Source organism: Triturus cristatus, chromosome 11 (genome assembly GCF_964204655.1).
Source record: "Triturus cristatus chromosome 11, aTriCri1.1, whole genome shotgun sequence".
NCBI lineage: Eukaryota > Metazoa > Chordata > Amphibia > Caudata > Salamandridae > Triturus > Triturus cristatus.
The window spans coordinates 965,017,864-965,045,760 of record NC_140594.1 but is presented as its reverse complement, the minus strand read 5'-3'; the positions used below and the strand labels follow the sequence as shown (position 1 = coordinate 965,045,760).

Sequence of the window (27,897 nt, the reverse complement as noted above, 5' to 3'; positions counted from 1 at the left end):
GTTGAGTCATTCTTGTCTTGATGGCTTGAGTTGTTTTTCCGACATAAGCCAGGGGGCATGGACAAAGAGCGCAGTAGATCACATTATGCGTATTGCAGTTTGTGAGCTTTCGATGGAGCACACTCCAATTTTAAGGTTCAAGTCCAATAGCAAGCAGTTGTAGCCTAGGGTGTTTATGATGGTATTCTGGGAGGCAAGGGGTCCTAATGATTGACGATTATCGTGACGCAGTCCAGTGTGGTGAGAGATGGCAGCTGAAGAGGGTGAAAGGCTGAAACAGTGAAAGTCTGTAACTGTATGACCAATCAAATAATGATTTGGGTTACATTAACAAATCTGCAGTTTCTAGGGTGTGAGGAAGCCTTCCTGTCTGCATTGCCTTTCTCCACATGGGTGAAATTTGCAAAGAGTCCTTTATTTACCATGTCTAATCAAGCAAAAGGAAATTAGAAAGTTCTTACAATTTGTGATGATGTGGCGGTCTTGGAAGCATATTATGTACCACACACTGGAGAGGGGAAACAGGCAGACAAAGGGTTTCCAAATAAAGGGGTTGCAATGGAGGATGACCCACTGCCATCCCGGCCAAATCTTTTATAAGCACCCTTCAGGTTTCTGAATCTGCAGCACACCTCCAGAAGAACATCGAACTATCACATCAACAACGTTTTTCCCATTCCTCGAAGCACAGGGCTATATTAGACCTCCTCTGCCCAGTGTGACTGCCTACAGGTACAGCCTGTCATCAGGAAAAGGGGTTTATCCAACCAATGGTGTCGGTGTCCTCTTCAGGAAGATTTGATCCAGTGGAGCGTTCGGTATGATTTAGGTGAGGGCATCTGACATGCAGAAACAGTCATTGCGGGCTACTCTTTTTCACAGCCCAGGGGTTTTCTTGAAGAAGGCTAATTTAGATCAGGGCCTTTCCTTCAGGTAGTCTTTCCCACCCAGGAAACTAGTGCAGTGGCCAAAAAGGCCCCTCTCTGAAAGATAACCAGAGCTGCACTGGAACATATGCAGTTCTTCGCCAATGCATAGTCTGGCAGCAAGGTTCAACTTGGTCTAGTCTGAGCCAAGGAGAAGTGACCATCCAGTGCAGGGCATCTAATTTAGTAATAAATTAGTTTGGTGGAAGTTGGCTTCCTCAAGCCCTTTCTGGCTGTAATGGTTGTGGATACAACACTCAAAAGGTAAGCATTCACTTGTGATCAAAGTGGTCACTCAAAAGGACACTACCTTCCACCAATAATTCAACTGCCCAAAAGGCACTATATGTATAACACTGCTGAGCTTCAGGATATTGAACATATGCTAGAACTGCTTTTATTGGGAATTCCTGCAAATGTCGTTGCGTATTGAATTACCGGACGCACAATAAATTGCTATGGAATTTGCTGCAGAAGGCTTGGACTGTGTTGTGCGTTATTGCATATACTGTTGGACTGTCAGAATTAGAACTATTAATAGTTTTAGGCACTGCACTGGGTGTTGTACTGCTGGAGCAGAGTTTTCTTTTAGAAAATTCTGGGGCTTTTGAAGCTCTGGCATGTCTATGCGTTTTATTAATTTATTAATAATTACCAATTAATTATTTGTCTTGTGCAAGTGTGTTTTACTAATCAACCTGTTTGTCCTAACATAAGAGAAAGTTACATGAGGGTTAGCTTATTTGTGCTGTTCTTGTATTTACAATAACGTGCAAGTTTTCATGTTTAAACGTTGCTGTGTGCTATTTATTTGAGCACAAAACGCTGTCTGAATTAATGCTTTTTATGTCACAAAGCTAGATAAATGCATACACATAAGGGTATTAGTGGGGTTAATACTGTTTAATCATTATGTTGTATTAACGTTGTTTTTATTTCTTTTAAATTGAGATGGTCTATTGTGGCCTATGGAGGCCTAATCCATGATGGCTGATTTGAGAGCCTGGCCTCGAGTGAATATTTCTGTGATGTGGCAAGAGAGACCCCCGCTGGAAAAAGGTCGAAGACAACTGACCATAGTCCTTCTATGAAATTTTCCATGAGGACGGCAGCAGCTTTGGGTGTACTCCAAGTAAAGTGAAAGTGTCCTTGGCTTTCTCAAAGGACAAAGGAGCCTTAGAGGGAAACTCTGAACTGTGGCTCGATGGCCGAGGAGGAATCGGATTAAAAGTGTTACATGTTTATTTCCTTGGTTCCTGTTCCGTAGTTTATGCCTTGTGACTTTTCCTGAGCGGAGATTTCCAGATGTAGCAAAGCTACATTTCTTCCTTCTCGTTCTGCTCGGTGATACAGTTTATTCAGCCAACTTTATGTGTGTTTCTATTGTATTTTCCATTATAAAAACTGTTAGTTTAGGGAGGGCTCCCCCCACTCTTTTGGCCACCTTCACGCGTTGCTGAGGTTTGATGCTGAGGTCTCTGTCCTGAGAGAGACTTTACCGGGAGACTGGTCCTGACCCGTTCTGACACTTAGTTAGAATAGGTAACTATGAGAAATGATTTATTCTGATTGATTTTACTTTGACTAATTTTAGATAAAGCAATATAACTTTTAAACATGGTGTTGAATATTCTTTCTTGTCAATTATTGTGTTCATTTTTGATTATTGTTGTATAGATTATAGAGTATGTTTAGGGACAACCACTATAATCAGGTCCTATCGCTTAGATATAGATGCAGGGTGGTTTAGGAGTTTTCTTCCCACAGGTTTATTGCTGGTAGGGTATTTGAGCGTATGTTAGTGAAATGGGCCCTAGCGTATGATGAATGTATGTGCGTGTAACTGTGAGATTACTCTATCCGTGGTAGTGGGCATATTTTTGATACCCTGATCTCTATCAATTTCTCTGGTAGCAGAGGATGGTTGTAGATGGTTGTCTTGATCTGATAAGATAAGATTGCTTGTATATTGGCTTATTGATTATTGATTTATTTTGATGTTGTTGGTATATGTACTAATACTAAATGTTGGAGTCGTAATGTTGAGTTATATGTAGTGCTTCTGGAATTTGGAAGCTGTGGAAGCAGTTCCGTAGTAGGGCAGAGGAAGGTGTATATGCTGCTCTCGGGAAAGACGGGATTGTAAGGAATTACGTGTGACAATTGAAGTTGCGCGTTCACATTGTCTGGGTTCGGAATCAGTGACATCGTCGTATGTTACTATTAGAATATATTTCTGGTATATAAGGAGTGTGTATGATAGTGAAGGTTATCTGTGAAACTCTGGTCTTAAGTCCCAGGGATCCGTAAGGATTGCCGTTAAAGCTTATCACGGGAGGAGTAATAGGTATTCTCTGAGCTTGTTTGAGGAACTGGGCAGAGGTAAGCTGCTTAGTTGTTGAGTTATAATTCTGTACAGAGACAGGTTGTGCTGTTCTCGGGAAGCAGGATTCTGTGTGCATGTACTATATTTTTCTCGTGTGAATGTGCGTGAATGCATATACATTTATTGACTGTAAGACTCTTTGGATAAGTCCTAGAGGAAACAGTTATGCGATGTATGAAAGTTGTTGATTCTTGAGAAATAGACTCTCTTTTATTATTCTGTGGTTAGCGAAGCAGACAATGGAGATGTTTTTATGTTGTAACTAATAGATTCTGTAGAAGTTTTGACACACAAAGTCTACTGAGAGTTTTGTAAAGGAGGGGTAGACGAGTGACAGAGACAGGAGACAGAGACTGCAGCGACTGTTGACGTCAGAAGGTCCGCGCACTGATTGGATAGTGAATCAGAATAGGGTTCGCGCTGGGATTGGTGCGTTAGTGTGAGTCGCGCAGGGATTGGAAGAGCTGTTTAGTGACGTAGACGCTCCAGGATTGGTGCGTTAGTGTGAGTCGCGCTGCTATTGGTTGAGAAACTCGTATTGTATATTTATAATACGGAAAGAGTAGAGAATTTGATAAGCGCTTGCTAAAATGTATTACCAAGAAGAGAAAAAGAAAAAGACGTTCTTTGGAAAAGTTAAAAAGTGGTTTAGCAAGGATAAAGAAGTTACAACGAGAGAGGGTGAGTTGCTACCTCCAGCGAAAACACCTGCATCCTTCATGGTTGCGAAATATGGATTACATACCTGTATATGGTTGCAGAACTGGGTTAAGTATACTAAAGAAGATGGTGTTCTAGCATTTCCAGAACATGGTTCATTTAATTTGGCCGTGTTGAGAAACTTACGGGAAAAGATGTTATGTTTAGACCCGAAGCCGAGACCTACACAGTTCGAGGCTTTAGTGGAATGGGAAGAGGAAGTTCATGACCGAGAAAAGCAAAGGTCTGGAGGGTATTATAGGTACATGTTTGGGAGGAGACATGATCGTGAAACACATCATGATCGAATGAAAAGATGGCGAGATGCTTGTATGTCAGAGGGATTATATCCAATGAGAACAGTTGAAGCTTCTGCTCCTTCGACAGAAGGAGTTTCTGGGTCAGATATGAGAAGATATGGAGAGTATGAGGATGAGGTCTTAAATGACATGATTTACAAGAGACCACCTCCATATAGAACAGAACCAGATGAGAGTACACCAGTTGTTTCTCCAATAAGAGATACAGTTGAGAAAGAAAAAATGACACCTGAATCAAGAGATAGTAGTTCCTTCAGGGAGAGAGAGAATCGTCAGTACAAATGACTGCACATTGGCGTTGTTAACACATGCATGCTTCGGAATTTTGTTGGGAAGAATCCATGCTTGTTCCAAGTCTGAAAACTGAATAATATACTGAATCACTTACCTGAAGGGTACTGCACACATACACTCACAGTAATACATTCCACCAACTCAACTGTTAGGTTCAACAGGAAAAAACTATGTGGTGTATGAAATCCTGTTTTTTGTTTGTTTATTTTCACAAAAGACATGGCATAATTTATTATATGTTATCTGTTGTATGTACATTTTCACCTTACATAAACTTATGTTCAGATATCAGTCAATATTTTTCACAGATGAAACCAGTTATGTCTCTTAATCCATTCGCCATTGGAGCTACTTCCATCTCCATAGTGCTCTTTAGCCTATTTGTTATTGCTAAAAAGCCGCTTACTTAAACGTAATGGGGAGACCGGATATACAGAGGAATATATGTCGTTACTACGCATTCCATTGCAACGCATGCCTTTACCACGCATGCGTTACAACGGAATGTTTTTTCTACGCTTTGCCTTTACCTCGATTTTTCCTTTACCCCGCTTTTTCTTTTTGGGGGGGGGGGGGGATACCCCTCCAAGCCCCCTTTCTTCTTTTTTTTGCCTTTTTCGCAGGTCTCCGCTGACACTGAAAATGGACTGACGCATTTTTTCGGATTAGGAAGACGTTGTTCTGTGATGACGTTGCTTGCGTGGTAAAGATGGTCGTTGAAGCATTACGCGTTGTGAAGACATTTACGAGGTAAGTGTACCGTTGTAAACGTAATGCGTAGAAAATGCTTCGTGGTAAAGGCTGTTTCCCATACAGAGTTATCAGTGAAAGAGCCCATACACGAAGGCACTTTGATATAATTAATGTTACAGCACTTTACATTTATACATGCTTTGCCAGAACAAAAACAGCTGCCTGCTTCAGTGAAAAAGGAATTAGACACTCATGAGCTACATTGCTATTAGTAGACCATATTTCGTTATACACATTTTTTTCAGGTCTGCTAACTGATCTTGCTCAAGTGTTTGACAGAGATAGAACTTGTAAAAATAGTAATTCATAGCGGTCCACAGAAACAGGACTAATTAACAAATGTGTTTCAGTCGAATTACCCTATGGCATGTGTGACATATACAGGATGCCTGCATTTTCTTTTCGTTTACTACAATTTGCATGCCGAGAAAATGGTATGCTTACAAATGGGAAAACAAATCTACTCATCCCAGAATACGACATGCTGTTGGCTAAAGAGGCAGGCCTGGTTCCATGTACCTACACGGGTAGATTGTGAAAGATCCACTTCAGAGGGGAAAAACAGCCACAAAATAGAAAATACGAGTTAACTTTATTATGGTTTCTCCTCCTTCAGGTGCAGGGTATGTTTGTATAAATGAATCTGCACTTACAAAAAGTTACTAATTATTTCATTATCAAGTATAAATGAAGACTACCTTAAATAAACACACAAATCTGTTGGGGGCATTCAAACACTTGTTGGTCATTTGTATATAAATCATACAACGGTTTCCCACAATTATCGTTGAAAATAATAGTACTTTTATACATCAAACACAAAAAACGGATTTTCTCCTGCTAACAAGTCCCAACGATAAAACTCGAGGAATCTTTTCATATAATTACAGAACAATTACTGGGTTCAGTTTCTAATTAAGAAGCTATGAAAAAATGCTCAGATGCCGCTATCAGTGAGCTTGAAAGGTTTGTACCTTTAAAAGAGCTGTGGTTGAAGCATGGCTGCCTGTGAGGAAGACATGGCTCGCAAATATTGGAAACTCGTACCAGAAAATAGGCATGAGCACACCAGCACTCAAAATTTGCAGAGATGCAAGATGGATTATGTGATGAATAAGAGAAATATCTCGTCTGCCAACGCTGTGAATCCACATAATTTTCATGTCTTCATTAAGCACATTTGAATAGAAGTTCTATAGAAGTATAAAAACTTCCAAAATGACTTTGGGACTTCTAAATTATTATGCAACACAGCTACACCACGAAATCATTTTCACCTCAACTTCACAAGGAGAACAAATACCTTGTTTTCGAAGCACCATCCTTTGGAAAAGGAATTCGAATATACCGTTTGGGGAGAAACAAAAAGGGTGGGTTACTGAAAAAAAGACTTTACATTTTATTTTTCATTAAGTTCAATTAAAATGCTTAATTGCATAGTCAGATTCAAGTAATTAACTCCAGAAACAGGACAGAATGTTATTTTTATAATGCCTTAATGGAACAATTAGGACAAATTAATCCGAGGTAATAGACCCACATCTTACACTGAACTTTAAAGCACCGCTTTGCAAATCAATCAAGAATTGAAAGCCTGACGCATGTAAAGAGGAATAGGTCAACAAGGCTTCTGCTGTCCAATTCGAAAATAGTCTGTGCATTTTGGCCTCTGCATCCATGTAGATTGTAGCCAAGAAGGAATGTATAATTTCAGAGAAATTATAACTTGTCTGCTTGACAAGGCTGTGGGTCTGTATGGTTATAGGTCGAGGATGTAATAAAAACCCAACACAGGCCACGGGCAACCACGAGGTGTTGGGTGGCTGCATGTAGGTAGTGGAGGTGTCCACAGCCCTGCATGGCAAGTTAAACACAACCCTGCCCCGTCCATTTGACAAGGTATGTTAGTATTTTAAAAGTACTCAGGACATTGAGCAAGGTCAAGGTACTTTAATGACCCCTTCATCTTGAAAGATCCAATAAAGCATAATATATGCTCTGAAAATTGATTTTTCTTAATCTTAATGATGCTTAGTCTTAAATATGGAAGCACGGAAAGAAAGATAACAAATGAAGCAAAAAATAAATAAAAGAATAACTTCTGCACTTAAAAGGAGATTTTAAACAGTCAGGCGGCATTTATTCTGCAGGCACGTACACAAAGATCTCCCAACATGAAACGTGGGTATACATCAATGGTAAAATTTCCCTTATGGCATGCTGCAATCTGGATGAAGCCACAGAGAAAACGTTTAAAGCTGGAAAAGGGGGAGAAGGGGGGCGATTTAACCTCATTTACTTTTTCCATTCTCATCAGCACTTAGGACAGCCGAAGACCATGCATAAATGGAAAGACCGAGGTCTGCCCACTTACGTTTTATGCACCAGCATCTGTCTCACTGTTATTTTTTTCCACCATTCCTCAAGATGTTTGCACAACATCACAGAGTTGCTGATAGAAACTGCGGTTATTGTTGAGGTGAAATTTACCTGGGTAATAGATGTTTTGATTTGCGAATAACTGTGGTGTCATTGGACGCATTCGCACAAAATTTGACAGACTCGGATCCCTACACCTCTCATTCTTTATCCCAACTTTCATGCAGATTATTCAAGGGAGCTGGGAGCAGAAAGTTAGGATGACCTAACGTAGCACTTACTGGTTCAAGTATAAGCTCTACAAGTTGCAGTGTGTTCAACTTGCTCCTCAATGCCTGGTGAGCTATTTCTAGGGAACGCCACTGTCCACCATGCAAAAATATAAAGCTTTCTCAGCCAATCAATGTATTTAGGTTTCTGAATTGAAGTCAGTTTAGAAAAGTATGGTGGTAAACAAGAAGAAAACATGTCAGCCAGTAAGAACACATTTTTCCAACTGAGACCTCGCTACATGTTCCTGACTAGTGTAATTCTTAATACCAGTTTTCTTTGTAATGAACCAACATTCTCATAAGGTGTGAAACTTTCTGGACACCTCTCTAATCGGCCTACACCTACCATATATGCAAATTAAAAGCCTCTATTTTTAGTGTGTATATATATATATATATTGCCCCCCCCCCCCCCCCCCAGGATTCATACTGATTGCTCAAAAGCGCCTGTGAGGATGAAACTGAAATAGATTTAGGGAGGACACCACTGAAATCACAGCATTTCTGGGAAACAACTGCTCCAACGTGTATGTCAATCGGGGATCTAGCAGGTGGTATGGTAAGCATACGAGCTTCAGATTTCAAAGGGATGCTGAAGAACAGGCGATAGAGCAATGTCTAAAAGGAATCTTCACTTCTAGGGCAATATAATGAAGTGAAACGACAGACTAGGGTCACAGAAAGGCACAGAAAAAAATATCAGGCAAAGTAGATAGGTTAAACTTGACATTAAGGGTGCAGCCTGTCACAGCTATTGGTGAACTACACTCCGACACCAAAATATCGGGCGCTGGCATCCACATTAGAGTAATGCATCTGAAGACAAGGAGCAAGCAAAATAAGAGCAAATACGGAGACAGGCTTTGGTAAACATTTTAGTAGCACTGGTCTCCAGAACTGAACACCAGAATGTGGGTGCTAGGAGGCCTATGGACAGAGGCATCACATAATCTCTCTTCATCTCCCTGCCAAGTTGTTTAACCAATCTGAGTTCATATAAAATATGCAGATTTGCCTTTTGTGATAACCATCACATTTCCCATGCTGTTAAGTTCTAAAAGACTGCACTAGGTACAGATTGTTATTGCCTGCTGCTTTTCTCAGTCCCTATAGAAAGCATCAGGTTTGCTCGATCCTTAGACTGTTTTGTCAGGCAGCAGAGCTCCAAGCATTAACAGGTTATGATTAATATGAATAAGCATATGGCACAAATTATCCAGTGCCTAAATCCTACAGGTGATGCCTGGTCGTGACAAGAACACACATTCTTGGCAGGCACCCTGCACTCCGTGAGGTAACCTGGTATCTACTTTCAGAGTGACATGTACAACTCTTTCCCCCCCCCCCCCCCCCCTCCACTCGTCCCTCGCCCTCCTCCCACACTCCACCCTTCCCTCACCCCAACAACAATGCTATATACATTAAACACTAGCTTGGCAATAGATACAGTGGGCGCAACTCAAATACTACACCAAATAAAGAAAATAAATCCCCCCCCTTTTATTTTATTGAAAAATATATATAAATATACATATTTAACCTTCTACATTGTTCACATGTAAGAAATATGCCTGGCATTTTCATAGCCACAAACTAGAACATTTTTGTTTGCCTCTTGGGAAAGTGTAAGTCACTTCTGTGTTTTGCTACGAAAACCATATTAAGACTCCTTGCAAAATGTTGGATTCATGTCTGTTTTGCTATTAATGAATTTTACATATTTCTTTGTAATCATAATTCAAGTAACAAAATGTGCTACAGTTAAAACCTGTTTGACATGTAGGAAAGCAGTCACGTGCATGAACAGGGTTTAATTTTCTACAAGGAAGTTAATGAGCGCGGTCCTCGGGGAGAGGAAGGTCTTCTTGATGGTGTGACCTTGCAGGTATTTTGCCCCAAGATCACTTTGAAGAACCATTTCAGTGACTTTCTCTGTATTTTTTGAAACATTGTTGGGAACAGTAATTTTGCCAAAGGCCTTGTTGTTGATCAAAACAGAGACCTCTACCATGTCTGGCTGCTCAAGATACTTTGGGTCCACTTGAGGCCAAGACTGGGAAAGCACCTCAGAGGACCACTCATAATGGTGGCAAAGCTTATTTTCAATATGTGCCAAGCCTTTCCATAATTCAGAGGACAAGTGTGGTACTAACGGTGCAGTCATGACACAGAGGGCTGCCAAAGCATCTTCAAACTCTGGGCTGTGAAGCACAAGGCGTGGAGAAGCTTGTGAGAGAACATTGCTCAGGCCCATAAGCCTTGAAATAGCCGCATTTAATAAATAGTCTTCAGTAAAGTGTTCTGTTACTTGCATAATGGCCTGGTTCTTGTTCACCCATATCTTTTTGGCTTCATGCGTCTCGTTAATACTTAACTGGTGAGGATCTGGTTTGGTACCGGTGCTTCGGGCATCTATTAATTTGGTTACGAGAGACCAGAGGCGTGCTTGCCATCTCAAGACACCAAAGATGGCATCAGACTTGACATCATACAAAATGTCTTGCTCTGGAGGGGCAGCAAATAGAATGTAGAGACGGACTGTGTCAATCCCGTACTTTTTCACAAGTATCTCAGGATCAACCCCATTGTGTTTTGACTTGCTCATTTTTTCCCATGTCACCTGCACACTTTCACCAGTATGAGCGTGAACAGGGTCTGTACCTCTGAAATCAATCTCATCTCTCTTCAAGTATTGCCCTGTAGAGGCCAGCTTAAATGTTTGCCCTTTAATAAGACCTTGCACTAAAAGCTTGCGAAAAGGCTCCTGGTGTTTCACCATGTTTTGATCGCAACAGAAGTGACTGAAGAAACGTGCATAATACAAGTGCATGACTGCATGTTCCTTGCCCCCAATGTACAGATCAACAGGCATCCAGTAATCTGCCAGTGCCTTGCCAAAGGGCCCTTGAGTGTTGTGAGGGTCTGTGTACCTATAGTAGTACCAAGCTGAGTCCACGAAGGTGTCCATAGTGTCCGTTTCCCTCTCAGCTGGCCCTTTACATTGCGGACAGGTGCAGTTGAGCCAATCTGCAACTGATGCCAAGGGAGAGCCACCTTTCCCAGTCAGTGCCTTCATGTGGGGGAGTGTAACGGGCAGGTCCTCCTCAGGGACAGGTACAACACCACAGGAAGAACAGTGCACTATAGGAATGGGGGTGCCCCAATATCGCTGTCGTGATATCAACCAATCCCGAAGTTTGGGGCTTGTCAGATGCCCGCCAGCTCCACTGTTTTGAGCATGTCGAGTGATGGCCTCCAATGCCTCTGGCCTGGTCATGCCGCTGAAAGGACCAGAGTTGATCAGCCTTTCTGTTCCATCCTCCAGCTTCTCAATCACCTTTGGAGGGGTAATGCCCAGCCTGCCGGCCGCCACAGCGTCCTCAGCACTTGTACAGGGTGTACACACTTTGGTGTCCAGGTAGCCCTCAAACTCTGACTTGGCAGATATAACAAGGGGGATGTGGCGGCTGCTGAGCGGGCAGACGGCAGTCACTGCTGTCAGGCTGTCTTGTCCTGGGATTAAGCTACTTTGCAGGAGATGCCTTAGGGGGTTGTCCCCGTGCAAAAGTCGATGGCTGGGCAGTATAGAAACGTGCGAAGCGCCATATATGGCTTCGGGTGAGGAGGCATAAGCAGACAAGGTCTCCCCCGTGGCTGGTAGGGCGAAATGAAAGTGGCAGCCCGTGCACTCCCCGATCCAGTTGGCCTGCATGGCCTTGACACCGTCCCAGCCGGCTGGCAGGTGCTGTAGGGCATCAAGCATGGCCTGGGCATAGGCGGTGGTGCGCAGGAACCACTGGCGCAGGTAGCGGCGCTCTACAAGCGCCCCTGAGCGCCAGGAGCAGCCTCGCTCGTCCACCTGCTCGTCAGCCAGCACAGTCTGGTCCACCGGGTCCCAGTTGACGAGCTCCTCGCGGCGGTACGCCAAGCCCGCACGGTGCAGGCGCAGGAAGAGCAGCTGAGTCCAACGGTAGTAGTCTGGCTGGCAGGTGGTGACCTCCCGCTCCCAGCAGAAGCGCAGCCCCAGCGCCTGCAGCTGCCCCCGCATGCCCTGGATGTTGCTGGTGGTCCAGTCCTCCGGCCGCAGCCCCCGCTCGATGGCCGCGTTCTCGGCCGGCAGCCCGAAGGCGTCCCAGCCCATGGGGTGCAGCACGCGCCGGCCGCGCAGCCGCTGGAAGCGCGCGATGCTGTCGCTCAGGGTGTAGACGCGCACGTGGCCCAGGTGCAGCTGCCCGGAGGGGTAGGGGAACATGGCCAGCACGTAGAACTTGGGCCGACCCTCCGACTCCCCCGCTGGGTCCGGGGCGCTGACCCGCGGCCGCCACCAGCTCTCCACCTGCTCGCGGGTGCGCTGCCCATACTCGCGCTCCCAGCGGCCGGTCTGGCTGTAGATGGAGCGGGAGAAGCGCGCCACCCACGGGCGCGGGTAACTGAGGCGCAAGGTCCAGACCGCGGGCGACATCTGAAGCCGTGCCCGGGAAGCCGCAGCGATTCCCTGCCAGGGATACTCCGGAACCGGCTCAGCAAGGGCACGCTCCAGACACCCGGTAGTGACGAGTCTCATTAAAGGAATGACCCTCAGCAACGGCCAGACGTCACATGACAAGCTGTCAAGCCGCGTCCTATTTCTGTGCTTCGTCCTAAAGTTTGACCTAAGATGCGCAACCTGGAGATGCAGAGCGAGTCTTGCCGCACTGGCTGCTGCAATCGCTGGTGAGACCGTCCACAGGCACTCACAAACGCAGATGAACATTATCTAAGCACACCGTAACAGTTACTGCCAAAGTTCCAGTTTGCTTAAGTGAGACACTTCGATATTTTCGGTGTCCTTATGCGTGACATTAATAGTACCATAACAATGATGCTCTTAATATAAGATAAACATTAGAAAAATACTCACTTTGTGCAGCATAATCGTTTAGGAGGGGCCAAAAAAACATCCAGAATGCTACATGACCTTGGGCAAGGACAGACCAAATGTGTCAGTCACGCAGCATTCCGGACCTCTTCCCAACTATTGCATGGATTTACCATTTCCCATCACTGCCCCCCTATCTGTGCAACCACAATTCAAACAACACATAGAAACAAGCACGCACACACACAGGCACAGAAAGAATTTCGAATTTTGCAGATTGCGCTTTTTAGTTTATTTTTGCATAATATAGGACCTTGAAATATCAATTTATTATAAGCGAATCTACTACAATACAGTAATAGAGCCACTGAAGAGAACGAAAACTACAATTCCTAGAATTCAATATGATGATGAATGATCACTGTTGACTGGGACAAGTATTTTACAACAGCTCATCATCATTGCCAACAGCATTCATCGGTCTTCTCAGAGGGTTTAAAGGCAGAGTAGACCTTGCCAGAATTTTAACCTGCAACCAGATTATTGTCAGCTCTTAGACATACATGCCAACATTTTAGAAGAGGAAATTGAGAGATTTAAAAACAATAATCAGGAAAATATATTTCTCCCACTGATGTCTATTAAGGCCTCAAAGGTGTATTATCATGTATAGGACTGAATATAAATATACGTTCTTTTTCCTTACCTGTCAGGAGCCCGATGAAAGCGCAATGGCAGGTAGAGAGCGTGACAACAATGTTGTGCACTGGCCTGCAGGAACAGGTTGCTGGCAGCAGGTGCGCAACGCCCGTAGGGCTCAAAGGGCTTCAGCGCTGCCCCCCCGCGTGTCTGTCAGCCTGGGCTCAGACAGCTTCCTGGGCACACACACAGAGACAGTTTTTGATCTGCTGTAGGCTGGCTGGTCTGGCGTCCATCTTATTGCAGCCGCAGCCGAATACTTAACAGGTCTTTAAAAGACCATTTACTTGTTAACAAGGCCATTTACTTCTTAGAGCCCCTGCATCTCCACTCTGCCTATTGGTGGAAGAATTACCTCCCCCCCCCCCGAAATTTTTATTAGCCCCCCCTGAACTTTGGCTCTAGTTGCTCCTCTGACTGGCAGTGCATACGCCAAGTCACACAAGACCAGTCCTTGTGTGCAAAAGCCAACCGAGCAATCAGGCGTTTGCATACAGGAATCGGGAGGTGGGAGACTAGCCTTGAAATCGGTAGTCTCCTGCCTGAGTTTGAGGGTTGGCATGTATGCTTGGAAGCTACTGAGCTATGTTATGATACATTTCAGAATGAAGCCTATAGGCGTTTTTTTCTGCGCCACGTTCTTCCCATGCCACAAAGCAGCTCTACTCTCCTGATGACTGCCACTCAGTGTGAGCTTTGGCAGCCGCAGACTCCATTACAAAGAAAAGGGAGAGAATGTGGTGTTACGGAAAAAATGTCTTACTTTGGAACTACGGAGCTAGGTTTGAGTCCTGGTGTCAGCTCAACATCTTGTGAATTTGGACAGATCGCGTAATCTCCTCATTCCTAATAAACAAATAAGACCTTGTGTAATGTAAAATTCTCCCAAAGGTTCTCTTCGCATCAAGTTCGCGCTATGTAAAACTGCAAAAAATATATTAAAAAAACAAAAGAGCAGTCTGGAAGACTGTAGGGTACTTTGTCCTCAGGATGCACACAGTACAGAAATTCACTGTGTTCCCTCTACTGACAGCCAGTTTACTAGGTCCTTGGGTGAGTGCAGCCTGGCCAAGTGTCACTGTTCAGATGGTAAAGGAACATAGCCTGATAATATGTCCTCATGACTGCAAGGTCTCAGAATGATCACACAAATTGGCGACTCATGCAGTGAATGACGCGCTCTAAATTAATTCTATTTTCAAGGTCTGGATTATGGATAAAGAATGGATCATTACGGACCTGAGATTGTGTGTGACAGAGTGAGTGGCTGCGGAGCCACGGTGCAGGCCGGCCGCGCAGCAGTCATCATGCTGAGTGGCTGCAGGCACCAAACACTGCCAAACTTTAAGAGACATAACTCAAACTTCCGCTTGTTGGCTGGCGCCTGCAGCAGTCTCCATGTCGCCAGCAAGCGCACCTGAGGCAGACCCCAGGCCTGGCTGGCGCGAACTGAGCCACCTGGCAAGGATTATCACGATTTAAAACTTTTATTAACACATTCACAACAGGGGAGGCAGCAGACAGTGCAACTCACTGCACAGTCTGTGTGCAGTAGTCAGAGTTGTCACTTACACACTCTAAGGCTCTGCCAGCAGCCCGCGGTCCGCATTGCTTTTGTCAGTGCTACGTATAGCTGCGCTCTGGTTTGACAACTTCAGGAGGCACTATAAATGTGTGACTTTGCATTTTAGTGTGGTGATGCGGTCCACCACACTAAAATGTGTTAGTCTAACCCCTGATTTGTGGCACTTGGCAGGGCTGACACAGTTAAAGCAAGTAACAGTGCTTGATGATGTCGGGCATTCAGCGAAAAGGCGAAGATGCATGCCAACATCTGGGAATCGATAAGTGAGCGAAAAAAATACGGGCTGTGGAATTTCCCAGTTAACTAGCATTGAAGCAGTGGAAGTATTAAGTAGGAGGCAGCTGAAATAAAACCTTTACCCTTTTTAAATAAATGGTGAGTCTCCACCTAAATTGGAAGTGCATGAGATAAGTAGAGACTATCAGAATTTCATCGGCTTTAAGTACCCTAGACAGGTCAATGGGAGCTAGTAGAGCATTTGTAGACAGTAACTTGTAACAGATTATGGTACTTTTCTCTGGTGAGAAGTAAACTTTGTCCAAAAGCATTAACATCTTATTAGAGAAAATGGCAGGCCCACCCTGGGGGCTAGGAGGCCTTTTTCCCCAACGTGAACTAGACTTTCATGCAAAAATACTTGTTTCCACTCAGAGAAAATGCCCAGCAAGACTGAGGGTTCCAAGAAGCAATTTTCTCTAATGAGAACTAACTTCTTCCTATAAAAATGTACATACGCCAACCTGATCGAACCAATGTGTCCTTTTGTCCAGCTGGGCATATATTTCCTATGATAGACAAAGCTCTGACATCCAAGGGGAGCCGGAGTGGGAGGGTACTTGTTCCCCCAAAATGATTTTCATTTGATAACTGTATCTGTCAAAGGAGATGACCACTAGCCACTTCCTTGTGCTGGGATAAACTGCCAGCTTGAGGGACTAAGTGGTAATATTCTCTAACAGGAACTAGCATGTCCCTTACAAAAACATCTACTGTACTATTGTGAGACATCTGTCTTGTAATGGGAGTTAGTATATTCCTACAAAGTTATCTATTTCTCAGTTAGGAAGAAAATACCACCCAACCAAGGGAGGTCAAGAGGTCAGGGCATCTAGTGTTAAAAGTGAAAAGAGAAAGTTCCTCTGCTTGTCCAGCAGTTATGAGACTCAGCACCTAGGTGTACGCAGGCCCTTGCAATCTTCACTTCTGATAGAAAGTAACTTCCCTCTTTGGTGTCAATCCTTCTTTCCTTTTAGAATACACCTCGCTGTGCCTGTAAGAGGATGATCCCCCTCTGGAAAAGACAGTGGGCCTTATTACAAGTTTCGCAGTCCGACCACCTGAAGAGCACGGCTGCGTACTCTAGAAGACTACAGTGTGGGCGGTCTTCCAACCGCCATATTACGAGTTGACCGCAGTGTCCTTGGTGAGGCTGAAGAGGTCTTGCGGCGGTGGTGAGTACTTTTTCATATGTATCGATGCCTGTGTAAGTATTTTAACTGCATATCTAGCAAATGCACACGTATGCATGCTTCATGTGGAAAAATACCACCTACCAATTGCCGGAGTCTGGCCCATATGTGGCAAGTCCTGGCAATGGTTATATCGTACAAAAAGGACTTACCTGTGTATGGCTTCAGGCAGGGTCCTATTCCTCGGGGTAAATATACTGTTGTGAAGGGGGGACCTGGAGAAAGGGTTCCAAGTAAACTGCTGCTGGAAAGAACAGGAATGTGGTGAGTATGCACCCAAATTCTTTATTTCCGCCGACCTGAAGCTGGCAGTTTCACCACCGCAATCAGCTCGTCGGAATTCAACTCGTAATACAGATGGCGGTAAAGGCTCTTCTGTACCACCCTATGACAGCTGCTTTCCTCCAGACCGTGACCCCGGCTGTTGGAGGTGTGCTGACGGTGTCGGCGGTTCAGCTGCAGTCTTTACAGAGGAAATACTCCCATCCTTTAATACGGCAGTCGGACCGCAGACTGCGAAACTTGTTATAAGGCCTAGTGTGTTGTGTGTGTGTGTGTAGTACAATAATGTTAAGTAGGTCAGATGTTCCCTTTCGGCATAAATGTATCTCATGCTACTTCCCCAGCTCATCCTTCCCAGTTCATATGTACCAGGGTCAGGGCACACATTTTAAGACTGGTGTTTGCATCTATTTTCCAGGCTGCTCAGTTCTACTGAAACCATCCCAGCTAGAGAGGTTGCCAGTAGTTTCTACCAAAATGCCGGTCTATGGGGTGCGATCGATAATTTCTACCACCCTACGATTTAAGGCTTCTCTCCAGAGACTGGGAGACGTAATGAGATAAAATATCCTACGAGCATTTGTGATTAACCAAGTATTTGAACTGCACAATGAAACACATTTCCCAAAATGTTCATTGTAAAAAGCACACTGCACAAATATGTCCTGATGCTTATTGTGTGCCAAATTACACAAATTCCTTTTGCAAATTGAGTATGGTCAAAGTGCTCATGGGTACATTGAAAACCACATAAAAATTAAATTGTTATAGGAGCGGTGGGCGAAAATGCAAGGGGAAAAAAAAAGCAGTTTGATATTATTATCATTCATTCATCATTTCTGTACACACATTTCAGCATGATAATGAGCATCAGTATAAGTATATATCTTTTTCTGTATTAAGATGGTTGTACGTGTCATAATTAAAAAATAATAATTTTATCATGCTATTTTTTTTATGGATCAAGAGCGTTGCCCATCCTACCTGTGACAGGCTAAAGAGCATTCTCTTACCAATTGTTTTTGTGAGGCAATGGGGAATAACATAGTGCTATTCCTAAGGTCAATATTGTGCACTAACTGTACATATGGCTCATGTAAGTGCTGAGAATTGTAAGTTACTGTATATTGAACTATACATTCTACAATCAATGATTTCTTCGCATATCAAATAGTTTGTTAGTATCACGAATACTGCACCGTTAAGAACTCATGTATATGCAGGTTTGGTTGGCTTTATTTGATGTGCATTTTTAATGGTTAAATCCACATTCCTTTTCCACATGAAGCTCCCTGTAACGATTTCCAGTGGCATCTGAGATACTGCAGCTTAGTAGGTAGAACATTGAGAGCTTTGATCATATTGGGATTGGAGCCATTTTTGATAAAGAAAAAAAGATCAAATCCCTTCTTCTGCTTTTGTGACTTGGCAAACATTTTATGTTGAGTTGACAATATGCTATGTTATGTTGTGTTATAATATGTTATTCACATTTGAATATCATCAACCACGATTGTTCTGGTATTATAGTGCATTCTGCATCTGGAAGCCCTTTCGTTCGCATCTGGAAAGGCCGTCAAATGGACTAGACAAACACTTGTTTGATTGTGTCTGTTGTTTTGTTGGGGTTTACGTGTATATGGTTAGTAGAGTTCGTACAATTTTGAGTTTTTAAACAGTGTGAAAAGCTATTTAAGCACAATATAGGAAGATCTCCTATGTGTTTTATGTGTATAGGTGGTGTCCTGAGGATTATCTACTTTTCTAATGGTTGTTCTGTGTCTGAATTTGTGCTTATCCCGCCTGCTTAGTGAATTTAACTCACTCTATGCACAGTTAGTATTAATCACGAGTGGCTAAGGTCCATAAAAGAATGTTGTTTACCTGTTTATTTCAGGAAAGAATGGGAATGGACCTCAACTGACAGATGTTGGGATGAATATTATTCCACATGAGTGGCACAGTTCATGCATGTCAATGATGGTGGGCAGAGTCAGGAGAACATGGCGGCCAGCTGTACGCTCATACGAGAAGGTTCACATTGTTGTACTACCCATCTGCAAAACAGACAAAGGAGCAGCCTAGCCTCATGGTAGGGTCCTTTCTTTGTATGACTCCACAGAGGGGAGAGTTTTGCTGTGTCAACCTTTTTTGGAGATGGGAAGACCTCTTCTCTGTGTGGTGGGCCCGGTCACTGTTCGAGCATGTGCTTGTGCTGTGGTGGTGGTTGCAGGTGCATGTCCATGCTTCAGTTTTTGTCCGCTCCTCGCCCAGGTTCTTGCGTTTGTTTCCTTCTCATTGGTGGGGAGTTGTGGCACATCAGATACTTTGGGGTTGTGCCTTTCTCCATAGGGTAGGTAGATAAATTCTTCTGATTGTTCCACCCCATTGGTGGCAAACTATGTATAATCTGCCCCTAAGCAATTTGTGCTTGATCAAATCCTGGATGTCTATGTCTAAATGTGTAAATATTTTTATTAGCTCAAATCCCTTTCGAGAAAAGAAACAGTTTTGGGAATTAGGTCCCGAGTGTCTCGGTAGCACAATAAATGATAGAAAGCACCAGCGCTCTGCGAGCTTGGCCGCATTAAGAGCAGCAATCCATTGCGAGCTTTGCTCAGTTCGCCAGCAAGAAGACCACCAAGGCTTAAGGCCTGATTTAGAGTTAGTTTTAAATTCCACACCTGGATTCTGGTCTAAATGTAAAATTTTCCTCAGAAATAAGAGGATTTTTCATTACTACCTATCTTAAAAACTAGGCACCAGTCACGGCCGCTGCAGGTAAGAGCGGTGGGGCGGTAGGGCCAGGTGAGGGGGGAATTCGAGAGACAAACACAAGGGAAAATTAAATAAATAATTAGTTTGCCCTCGTGGTCGTCTCTCGAAATCCCCCCTCACCTGGCCCCACCGCTTTTACCTGTAGCAGCCGCGGCTGCTAGGCACATATACCTTCGGAGTCCCCCATGATATTCAATCAATGTAATCCAACTGGTCAATCTTTGCAACTAGCCCCATTAACCAGATTCATGTTTTACCGTTTTAGAAAGTGGCATATCATCACTTACAAATCTAAAATGTTCAAATATTTTACTGTTTTCCTGCATGCTGGCCTTCATTTTTATTGTAATATTCTAATTTTGTTATTTTGAGGCAAGGTGTGTTATTGGAACCCCAGATGCACTTTAAATCCCTGGAAGTGCAGCATTGAATTTATCCACGTCTGGATTTCAATCATTTCATTTTTCTAAATTTATTAAATTGTAATGTTAATTTTTCAGTGTGTTTGAGGGACACCTTATAGTTATCCTGCTACCCAAAAGGGCAATTTTGGAGGCACCTGTTCAGTCTTTCAATTAAGTGTACAGAAATGCTCACAGAATGAATTCTGATTTATTCTTATTGTATCTTGTAATTTCTATCTTACACCGTTGTCATTTCTGACAGTTAATGAGTAGCCAAGAAATGGAGTGTGGGTTGTTGTGTTTGATAGAATGGAGAACCTGTTGTTGTTTTGCTAGAACATAGCTTATCAAGCTACAGTATAGGGAAAGGGGTCCCAGAGTGTATGAAATATAGAGCACACTGAATAGAATAAATTTAAAAATTGAATCAACAAAAAGGAAGCGTGAGTGTTGTTTAATCACACTCTGCACTGGTATCAAGTCATTTCAGATACAACAACAATTCCAATTAAGCAAAATAAGGTGCAAGAGAGTGCCCAGGGAGGGAGGGGGGGGGGGGGAAGGGTAACGTGTAGATAGTGATATTTTTAGGAAGGAGGGGGTTAAGTGACACAACAATTCAAAACAATATCACAACTTAATTGGTTGGGCAAAATATGTCATGCCACATATTCAGACTGACATAAATTCATTGAGACATGCGATCATTTGAAAACCCATGTACATAAAAGAGAACACAGTGTAAAATACACTATTGAGGTACTGGTATGGATGATAAGTCGACGTTTCGACCCCTTAAACCCAAGAGGGTGGATAGGTAATTGGATTCCTTATTGACGGGGTCTTCATCAGGACAGGGTCGCAGGGGTGAAGGGAGTGGGGAAGGGCACCGTTAAATGAATTCTTAGCTGAATCACGAATAACGGGGCAGTAGGGCTCCCAGGGTGGAGAACGAAGACACTGAATGAAGAAGTCTCAGGATAGCAAATTAGGAACTCAGTCTAAGCCGTGGAAGTGGACCATCGGTGAAAGGCGTGGAATAAATCGCATTCGATTATAGCTTCGAGCCACACGGAGGAAGCGCTGAATCAACCCGTAGTGGATCTGCAGGTGCAAAGCATAGCATTCCATAATGCTGTGAGCAGTAACTTTGGGTGACTGGCTAACTCACAGAGTTACCGGCAAACAGGTGGAACCTATCAGGTGATATGAAGAGGCATCTAGATTCTCGACCTTGTAGGACTGGACAAAGAAAGGCAGCACTCACCCATACTCCGAGCTCTCAGTGGACACAGACACACCATGTACGCACGCTGGCACATCTGCCCCCGAGGACAGGGCCACTCCAGCTGCCTACCATTGAGCAAAAACATGAAATACTTCCTCAACCCTTCCTTTCTAGTAATAAACGTGTTTTTGCCTATTAAATGCTACCTGATTTAAAGTGCGTTGATTCAGGATTAGAGGTAGTAAGCGCTATATATGCAATTACAATACCTCAGGTGCGGCTTTTCCATTGGAGAAGAGGAGCGTTGCCCCACTTAAAACCCCCTCAAAGCCCCAGAGATGAAAAATAAAATGTTATTATATTGACATTTTATTTTTTATGCCCCGTCCCGAACAGAGCGTCAGGCTGGGAGAGGGCCTCTGCCGACTGACAGCAGCAGGGATGTGGGTGAGTTGGTTGTGCACTGTCATGTCTTTTTGGCCGGCCGGCTTGTGCCAGCCACACATGCACACTTTAAACAGTTAGAGCAAGCCAAAGCCTCCCCAGCTCTATGAAGTGCTGAGTTAGGCTGCTCCCACCAATCATAACACTGCTCTCATGCTTGTGAGAGCAGCATTAGGATTGGTCAAGGGAGTTTCCTATTGGTCAGGCTGCAGTCGGAGAAAGAAGACGTCTGGTGCAGAGGATGTCATGTTCATCTTCAGGTACGTTAAAAAAAAAAATCTTTTTGCATGCCCCCCCGCACCCCATCCCCGTAGATGCCAGCCACCACTGACAATACTATCCAATGCAATTCAAGCCACTATAGGGGTCAGTTTCACTAGGTACCTGTATCTGGTAGCAATTAACTACCAAGGCTTTTGATACCTTGTATCACTGCAATGCTGACATTGACAAATGGTCTGTTGCCTTGACTACAGCTGACAGCTAGTGTGTGTTCAAAAGCAATTACTATGTGCAAAGAGCTTTGATGTTTGTTACTTTGAAACATGCATGAGACACATGATTGAAAGCTACAGTTGTGAAGACAATGTGCCAGATGGTGTTGTAGCAGGTGAGGAAGTAAGCGTTCACCTAAAAGAAGACAAGGATGCAGCATAATTGTAGGGCACGGTTTGAGAGCAGCATAAGTGCTGTGATTTGAAGTGCAAAGTATTTATTGCTAGCCATGCACTGAAGCATAGTGCGGAGCAAAGACCTTTGAGCAGATTTACTTACTTTTCAGGCAATGCAGTGCAGCAACCAAAGTGGTTCTTCTGCATTGTATGAAAAGGAGAGAGCAGAACAGTGTCATATCTACTAAGAAATGGCATTGGTTTTTCCTCTCTCCTTTTGCTGGCACACGTAAGGCTGCTATGGCACACTCCTGGCATCGTATGTTCAAGGGAGTGTTCATTGTATCAAGCATAGGTTTTGTGTTTTGTACTGGAAGGAGATCAGGGAAGAGGTGTGGCGCCGCGGCCAGGGCGACTGACTCCGGAATCTGGGGATCACGGTTTGATCCTCGGCGCCGGCGGCAGATTAGCCCAGCACCATGTGACTCTGGGCAATAGCTTGCTTAATCTTCCAGAGGGACCCCAGCGCCTAGAGACCCTTACGGGTGATTGTTCGCGCTTTACAAATGTGTATTATTATTATTATTATTATTATTATTATTATTATTATTATTATTATTAGATCCTTCCAGTACAAAAATTATGCTTTACTACTTTTCACACTTTGTGTGAGGTAGAGTGCAACACACATGCAAAGTCAAATAAATGTGGAGCGTGTTAAATGTTGCTCTACTGTTATGCCTGCGAAATGTTTGTGCAAATCCCTGTCTACAAGAGCTAGGAGATAGGGATTTGCGCCAAAACCCACAGGGGGTTGGATGGTAACGTCCATGTGCGGCTGATGCAAAATAGTGAAAAGAAATGCAAAGCAATACTCTGCATTACTTTGGGCTAATTCCCAAAACAAATCACAATTTGTGTTGGAAAGTTAATACCACATCAATGCAGTACACCAGGTTTGTGTAACGCAAAACCAGTGAAAAGTGTTAGTAAATCTGAGCCTTTGGGTTTTTGAAGAAGAAATTCCACCATGACTTATGGTATGCACTCACGCCCCACCCACGACCATCTTTAATACCAAAGGAATAGTGAGACACACAAAGATGAATCTAGCGTACTGCATACAAGAGCCTTGTTGGATCCCTACGGTAAGGTGTAAAAATGGAAAGAGACAGGTTAAATTACACAGGAATGTAAGATGAAGAAGAACATAAGGTCATTGAGAGAGTTTGGGTAACCAAGAAGGTTTAGAGAAGAAAAGGGATGGCCACTTGGAAGAAGCATCTGGCCATAGAGAACTGATAGGGCTCTTGTCCTTTCAAGGAAAATGAGAATCTATGATCTTTAGGTCGAGGGGAGGACAGGAGCAGACATTAAATCATAGTTATGTAAAGTCCCATGGAAATTTGAAGATATGAGGTAAAGTGTTAGATGTCTTCATATTTATAACAGAATAACAGTGGTGCTATATTTTACCATGTGTGGGGATAGAAGATCGCTTTAAATGTTGCCTACACGACAACTGCCATCGTGTCTGGGTAATTCGCTTTTGTAGGTCTTGGAAACAGACCCTCCTTTACAATCTCCATAACGCATGTATGTGATGGCAGTTCCACCATGCTGGCAGTTTTTTTTCTCCCCCGGAAGCAGCTCACTGCATTTATACCAGATGCATATCAGCCGCATAGGTAGACCTTTTAACATTTTGCAGCCATTCTACCACCGATATGGTACCTGGGGGTTGGCCCCTAAATAGTCAAATATAAAACAAGGTCATTCCTCATTACATGAAGAATACCTATCCACTACTTTAAGAAGTGCATATCTTAAGCCATGGTTAGGTTTGGTTGAACATTAGGAAACTCATGGGGCAGGGGTGCAAATTCCATAGACACAGCTTACACATAACTCTGCTTCCAATGAGATTGCCCATTTGAACCAGGTGAATTATTTTTTCCTTATTACTCAGGAAAAGGTGTCTTGTGTTCGTGAACTTGTTAGTCTACCCAATCAGCGTGACAAATCAATTAGGAAAAATCGATTGTAAGGGATATTGAAGTTGCTCTGGCAAACCCATTTTATTCTCAATTTATTTTTTCAAGCCTCGTAAAATTGGTTTTGCCGCTTGAAAGAATCAATCATCTATTCCGCAGTGTCTGGTTGCGGGAGCCTCTTTCCTGTCAGACTGTGTTCTTCGGGTCGGCGTGACACACACAGAAATGGCGGGCTCCCCTCACTGAATGCAGCAGCGCCCAGAGCTGGCGGCGAATGATGAAGAGAAGGGAGCAGACACTGCGAATTTAAAGTCAATCAGCACTGCGAGCTTCGTTGGACAAAGATCACAGCGGGTGTCTTTACATGGGCTTTGAGGCACACCTGTGGAAAAAGCAGGCGTCATTTTGTTGGACGGAATAATGACGTTTTTATTTGATCTTTTTTTACATAAGGCCCAAGACCCTGCCTGAAACGTCCACAAAGACTCACCAGGTTTTGATTTGCCAAGGTTCGTTGCTTTTTTTTTGCTCAGTTCATGGAGAAAAGTGTGACTGTTATTTTATTGCCAAGACAAAATAATTATATATTTTTTCAAACCAGCAGAAGACTGTGCAGTGTCTGCAGTTTCACCGAGCTATAAATATAGTTGCAGATGCAGCAGCAGAATTAATTATCTTATTTGGGTCAAAAAGGTGAAACATCACAGCAGCTTCCCTGTAAGATCTCATAACCAACATAAATTAAAGAAAACTAGGCCTTCCTTATGAGTGGATGGTAAAGGGGCTGGATTTCCCCCATCCTTGAAGTTACCAGTAGATGCATAACAAGGGAGACCCTGAGGGTCCACTAAGAAATGAGGAATTACCCGGGAGAACTGTAATTCCGCCCCCGATTTCGATGATATTTCCTCATTTCGGCCTGGGCTTTTACCTGGAAAATTCTGCTGGTTTTAGCAGCTAAGCGGTACAAAAGGGGGTGGTGATGGACGGAGCATCAGAACCAATCAAACACTCACACCCAGTCAACAGATCTGGGTTTGATCCATCACCGTTCTTTAGCCCACTCTGCCACCCCAGATCAGACATGGCCATATGCAAATCAGTCTGACCCTGTGCCTCATGGGAACAGACCAGCCCGAACTGCCAAGCCATGCCTTCCCTGGACCGGAAACAAGCTTCCTAGGACCGGTTTCTGGCATTTCAGCCGTCTTCAGCCAGGCTTGCTTGAATCCAGTGGCAAAGTGAGCAAGGGACTCACGTCTGAGCATACCCTGCCAACTTATGGCAAACAAAGCGGTACAAAAGGGGGTGGTGATGGACGGAGCATCAGAACCAATCAAACACTCACACCCAGTCAACAGATCTGGGTTTGATCCATCACCGTTCTTTAGCCCACTCTGCCACCCCAGATCAGACATGGCCATATGCAAATCAGTCTGACCCTGTGCCTCATGGGAACAGACCAGCCCGAACTGCCAAGCCATGCCTTCCCTGGACCGGAAACAAGCTTCCTAGGACCGGTTTCTGGCATTTCAGCCGTCTTCAGCCAGGCTTGCTTGAATCCAGTGGCAAAGTGAGCAAGGGACTCACGTCTGAGCATACCCTGCCAACTTATGGCAAACAAAGCGGTACAAAAGGGGGTGGTGATGGACGGAGCATCAGAACCAATCAAACACTCACACCCAGTCAACAGATCTGGGTTTGATCCATCACCGTTCTTTAGCCCACTCTGCCACCCCAGATCAGACATGGCCATATGCAAATCAGTCTGACCCTGTGCCTCATGGGAACAGACCAGCCCGAACTGCCAAGCCATGCCTTCCCTGGACCGGAAACAAGCTTCCTAGGACCGGTTTCTGGCATTTCAGCCGTCTTCAGCCAGGCTTGCTTGAATCCAGTGGCAAAGTGAGCAAGGGACTCACGTCTGAGCATACCCTGCCAACTTATGGCAAACAAAGCGGTACAAAAGGGGGTGGTGATGGACGGAGCATCAGAACCAATCAAACACTCACACCCAGTCATTTTTATTGCCAAGACAAAATAATTATATATTTTTTCAAACCAGCAGAAGACTGTGCAGTGTCTGCAGTTTCACCGAGCTATAAATATAGTTGCAGATGCAGCAGCAGAATTAATTATCTTATTTGGGTCAAAAAGGTGAAACATCACAGCAGCTTCCCTGTAAGATCTCATAACCAACATAAATTAAAGAAAACTAGGCCTTCCTTATGAGTGGATGGTAAAGGGGCTGGATTTCCCCCATCCTTGAAGTTACCAGTAGATGCATAACAAGGGAGACCCTGAGGGTCCACTAAGAAATGAGGAATTACCCGGGAGAACTGTAATTCCGCCCCCGATTTCGATGATATTTCCTCATTTTGGCCTGGGCTTTTACCTGGAAAATTCTGCTGGTTTTAGCAGCTAAACCTCCAGGTGAAAGTTAAGCAAAGTATGAAGATTGTGCGATGAATCTAATGTCTACTTTGAAAACATACATTTGCAGGTATATCCTGTAGTTCATTCAAATGAATTCTACTATGTAGAGTGCACCCCTCAGGGTGCGCAGCACGAGTACCCAGGGCCGCCTAGACCCGTACCCTCCCCTGCTCTTGCGATCCTTTGGCCACAGGGGGCAGGTGGGGGAGGTTGCGGGTCCTCGGGCTGCACTTCCTGTCCCTTGTCTCACAAGTGTGGGACGGGAGGCAGGAAGGGGACGCGCTAGCGGCGCGTCACTCCCGGTCCCCATGTCACGATATCTGGGGGCTATTCATGCCTGCGCCAGCTTGGCCTCTTCCTGTTTTGGCCAACGTAAAATCAGGACTGGGACTGGGACTGTGGTGGCACTCAGTGATTTGAGAACTACCTAACCTTCTGTTCTCTACAACGCTTCTTCTCAGGGTGGTGAGGAGTACCACCCTGGTCGCTGCTCCTCCCGAGCACTGCAGCAGCACCTTCATTTGCCCCCTCGGCCTGACGGAGTAACTCAGACTTTGTGGTGTCACAGTGGCATGGCCTCACGTGTATAGTCCCCATTGGCCGACCTTCTACTTCTAATTTGTGCCACATCAGCGCGGCCTCACTTCACCGTCCCACCCGGCCCCGATGGAGTGATTTATTTGCCTTGACTTTTTACGTTTAATTGGAAAGTGCTGTATCAGCACGACCTCACTCCACCATCCCTACCGGCCCGACAGGGGCGATTTATTTGTCTTGCCTTTTGTTTAATTTGCAGGTGCTGCATCAGCAGGAGAGTAGAAGGTGTGCTAAAAATTGCTCTTGGTGCATAAGCTGCATAACATGTTGTCCTACATAATATGTTCTCTTCCATTTGCTGCGAATGCTTGTCCTGTCATTTGGGGTGCTAGGGGCGAAGGGTTGTGCAGAGAAGAGGAATGTCAGGGACCCTGAGCTGGCTCATTTATTAAAACTGATCCTGCAGAAACTGGGGGATGAGGGTAGATTGGTAGAATCATCCTCAGATATTGACTGACATGGATATTCAAACATAGAATGTCC

At 44.2% G+C, this 27,897-nt stretch overlaps 2 protein-coding genes and 1 long non-coding RNA gene across 3 annotated transcripts in view; 1 reads left to right on the top strand and 2 right to left on the bottom strand.

Moving 5' to 3' along the window:
• The window catches only part of DNER (delta/notch like EGF repeat containing), a 1,164,201-nt gene that overhangs the window by 944,800 nt on the left and 191,504 nt on the right, over positions 1-27,897 (bottom strand). The gene's annotated exons all lie outside the window — the stretch shown is intronic.
• Positions 9,508-12,613, bottom strand: LARS2 (leucyl-tRNA synthetase 2, mitochondrial). The gene has a single exon (XM_085634997.1). The coding sequence runs from the start codon at positions 12,591-12,593 to the stop codon at positions 9,840-9,842; it is 2,754 nt and encodes a 917-aa protein (XP_085491123.1). The 5' UTR covers positions 12,594-12,613; the 3' UTR covers positions 9,508-9,839.
• The window catches only part of LOC146785754 (uncharacterized), a 61,441-nt gene continuing 46,152 nt past the window's right edge, over positions 12,609-27,897 (top strand). Inside the window, exons 1-3 of the long non-coding RNA XR_014970790.1 lie at positions 12,609-12,742; positions 16,425-16,622; positions 18,820-19,014. This is a non-coding gene — a long non-coding RNA (uncharacterized LOC146785754). The remainder of the gene's footprint in view (positions 12,743-16,424; positions 16,623-18,819; positions 19,015-27,897) is intronic.

Coding starts and splice junctions, on each gene's coding strand:
- LARS2 (XM_085634997.1), bottom strand. CDS start 12,593: ATGAGACTCGTCACTACCGGGTGTCTGGAGCGTGCCCTTGCTGAGCCG.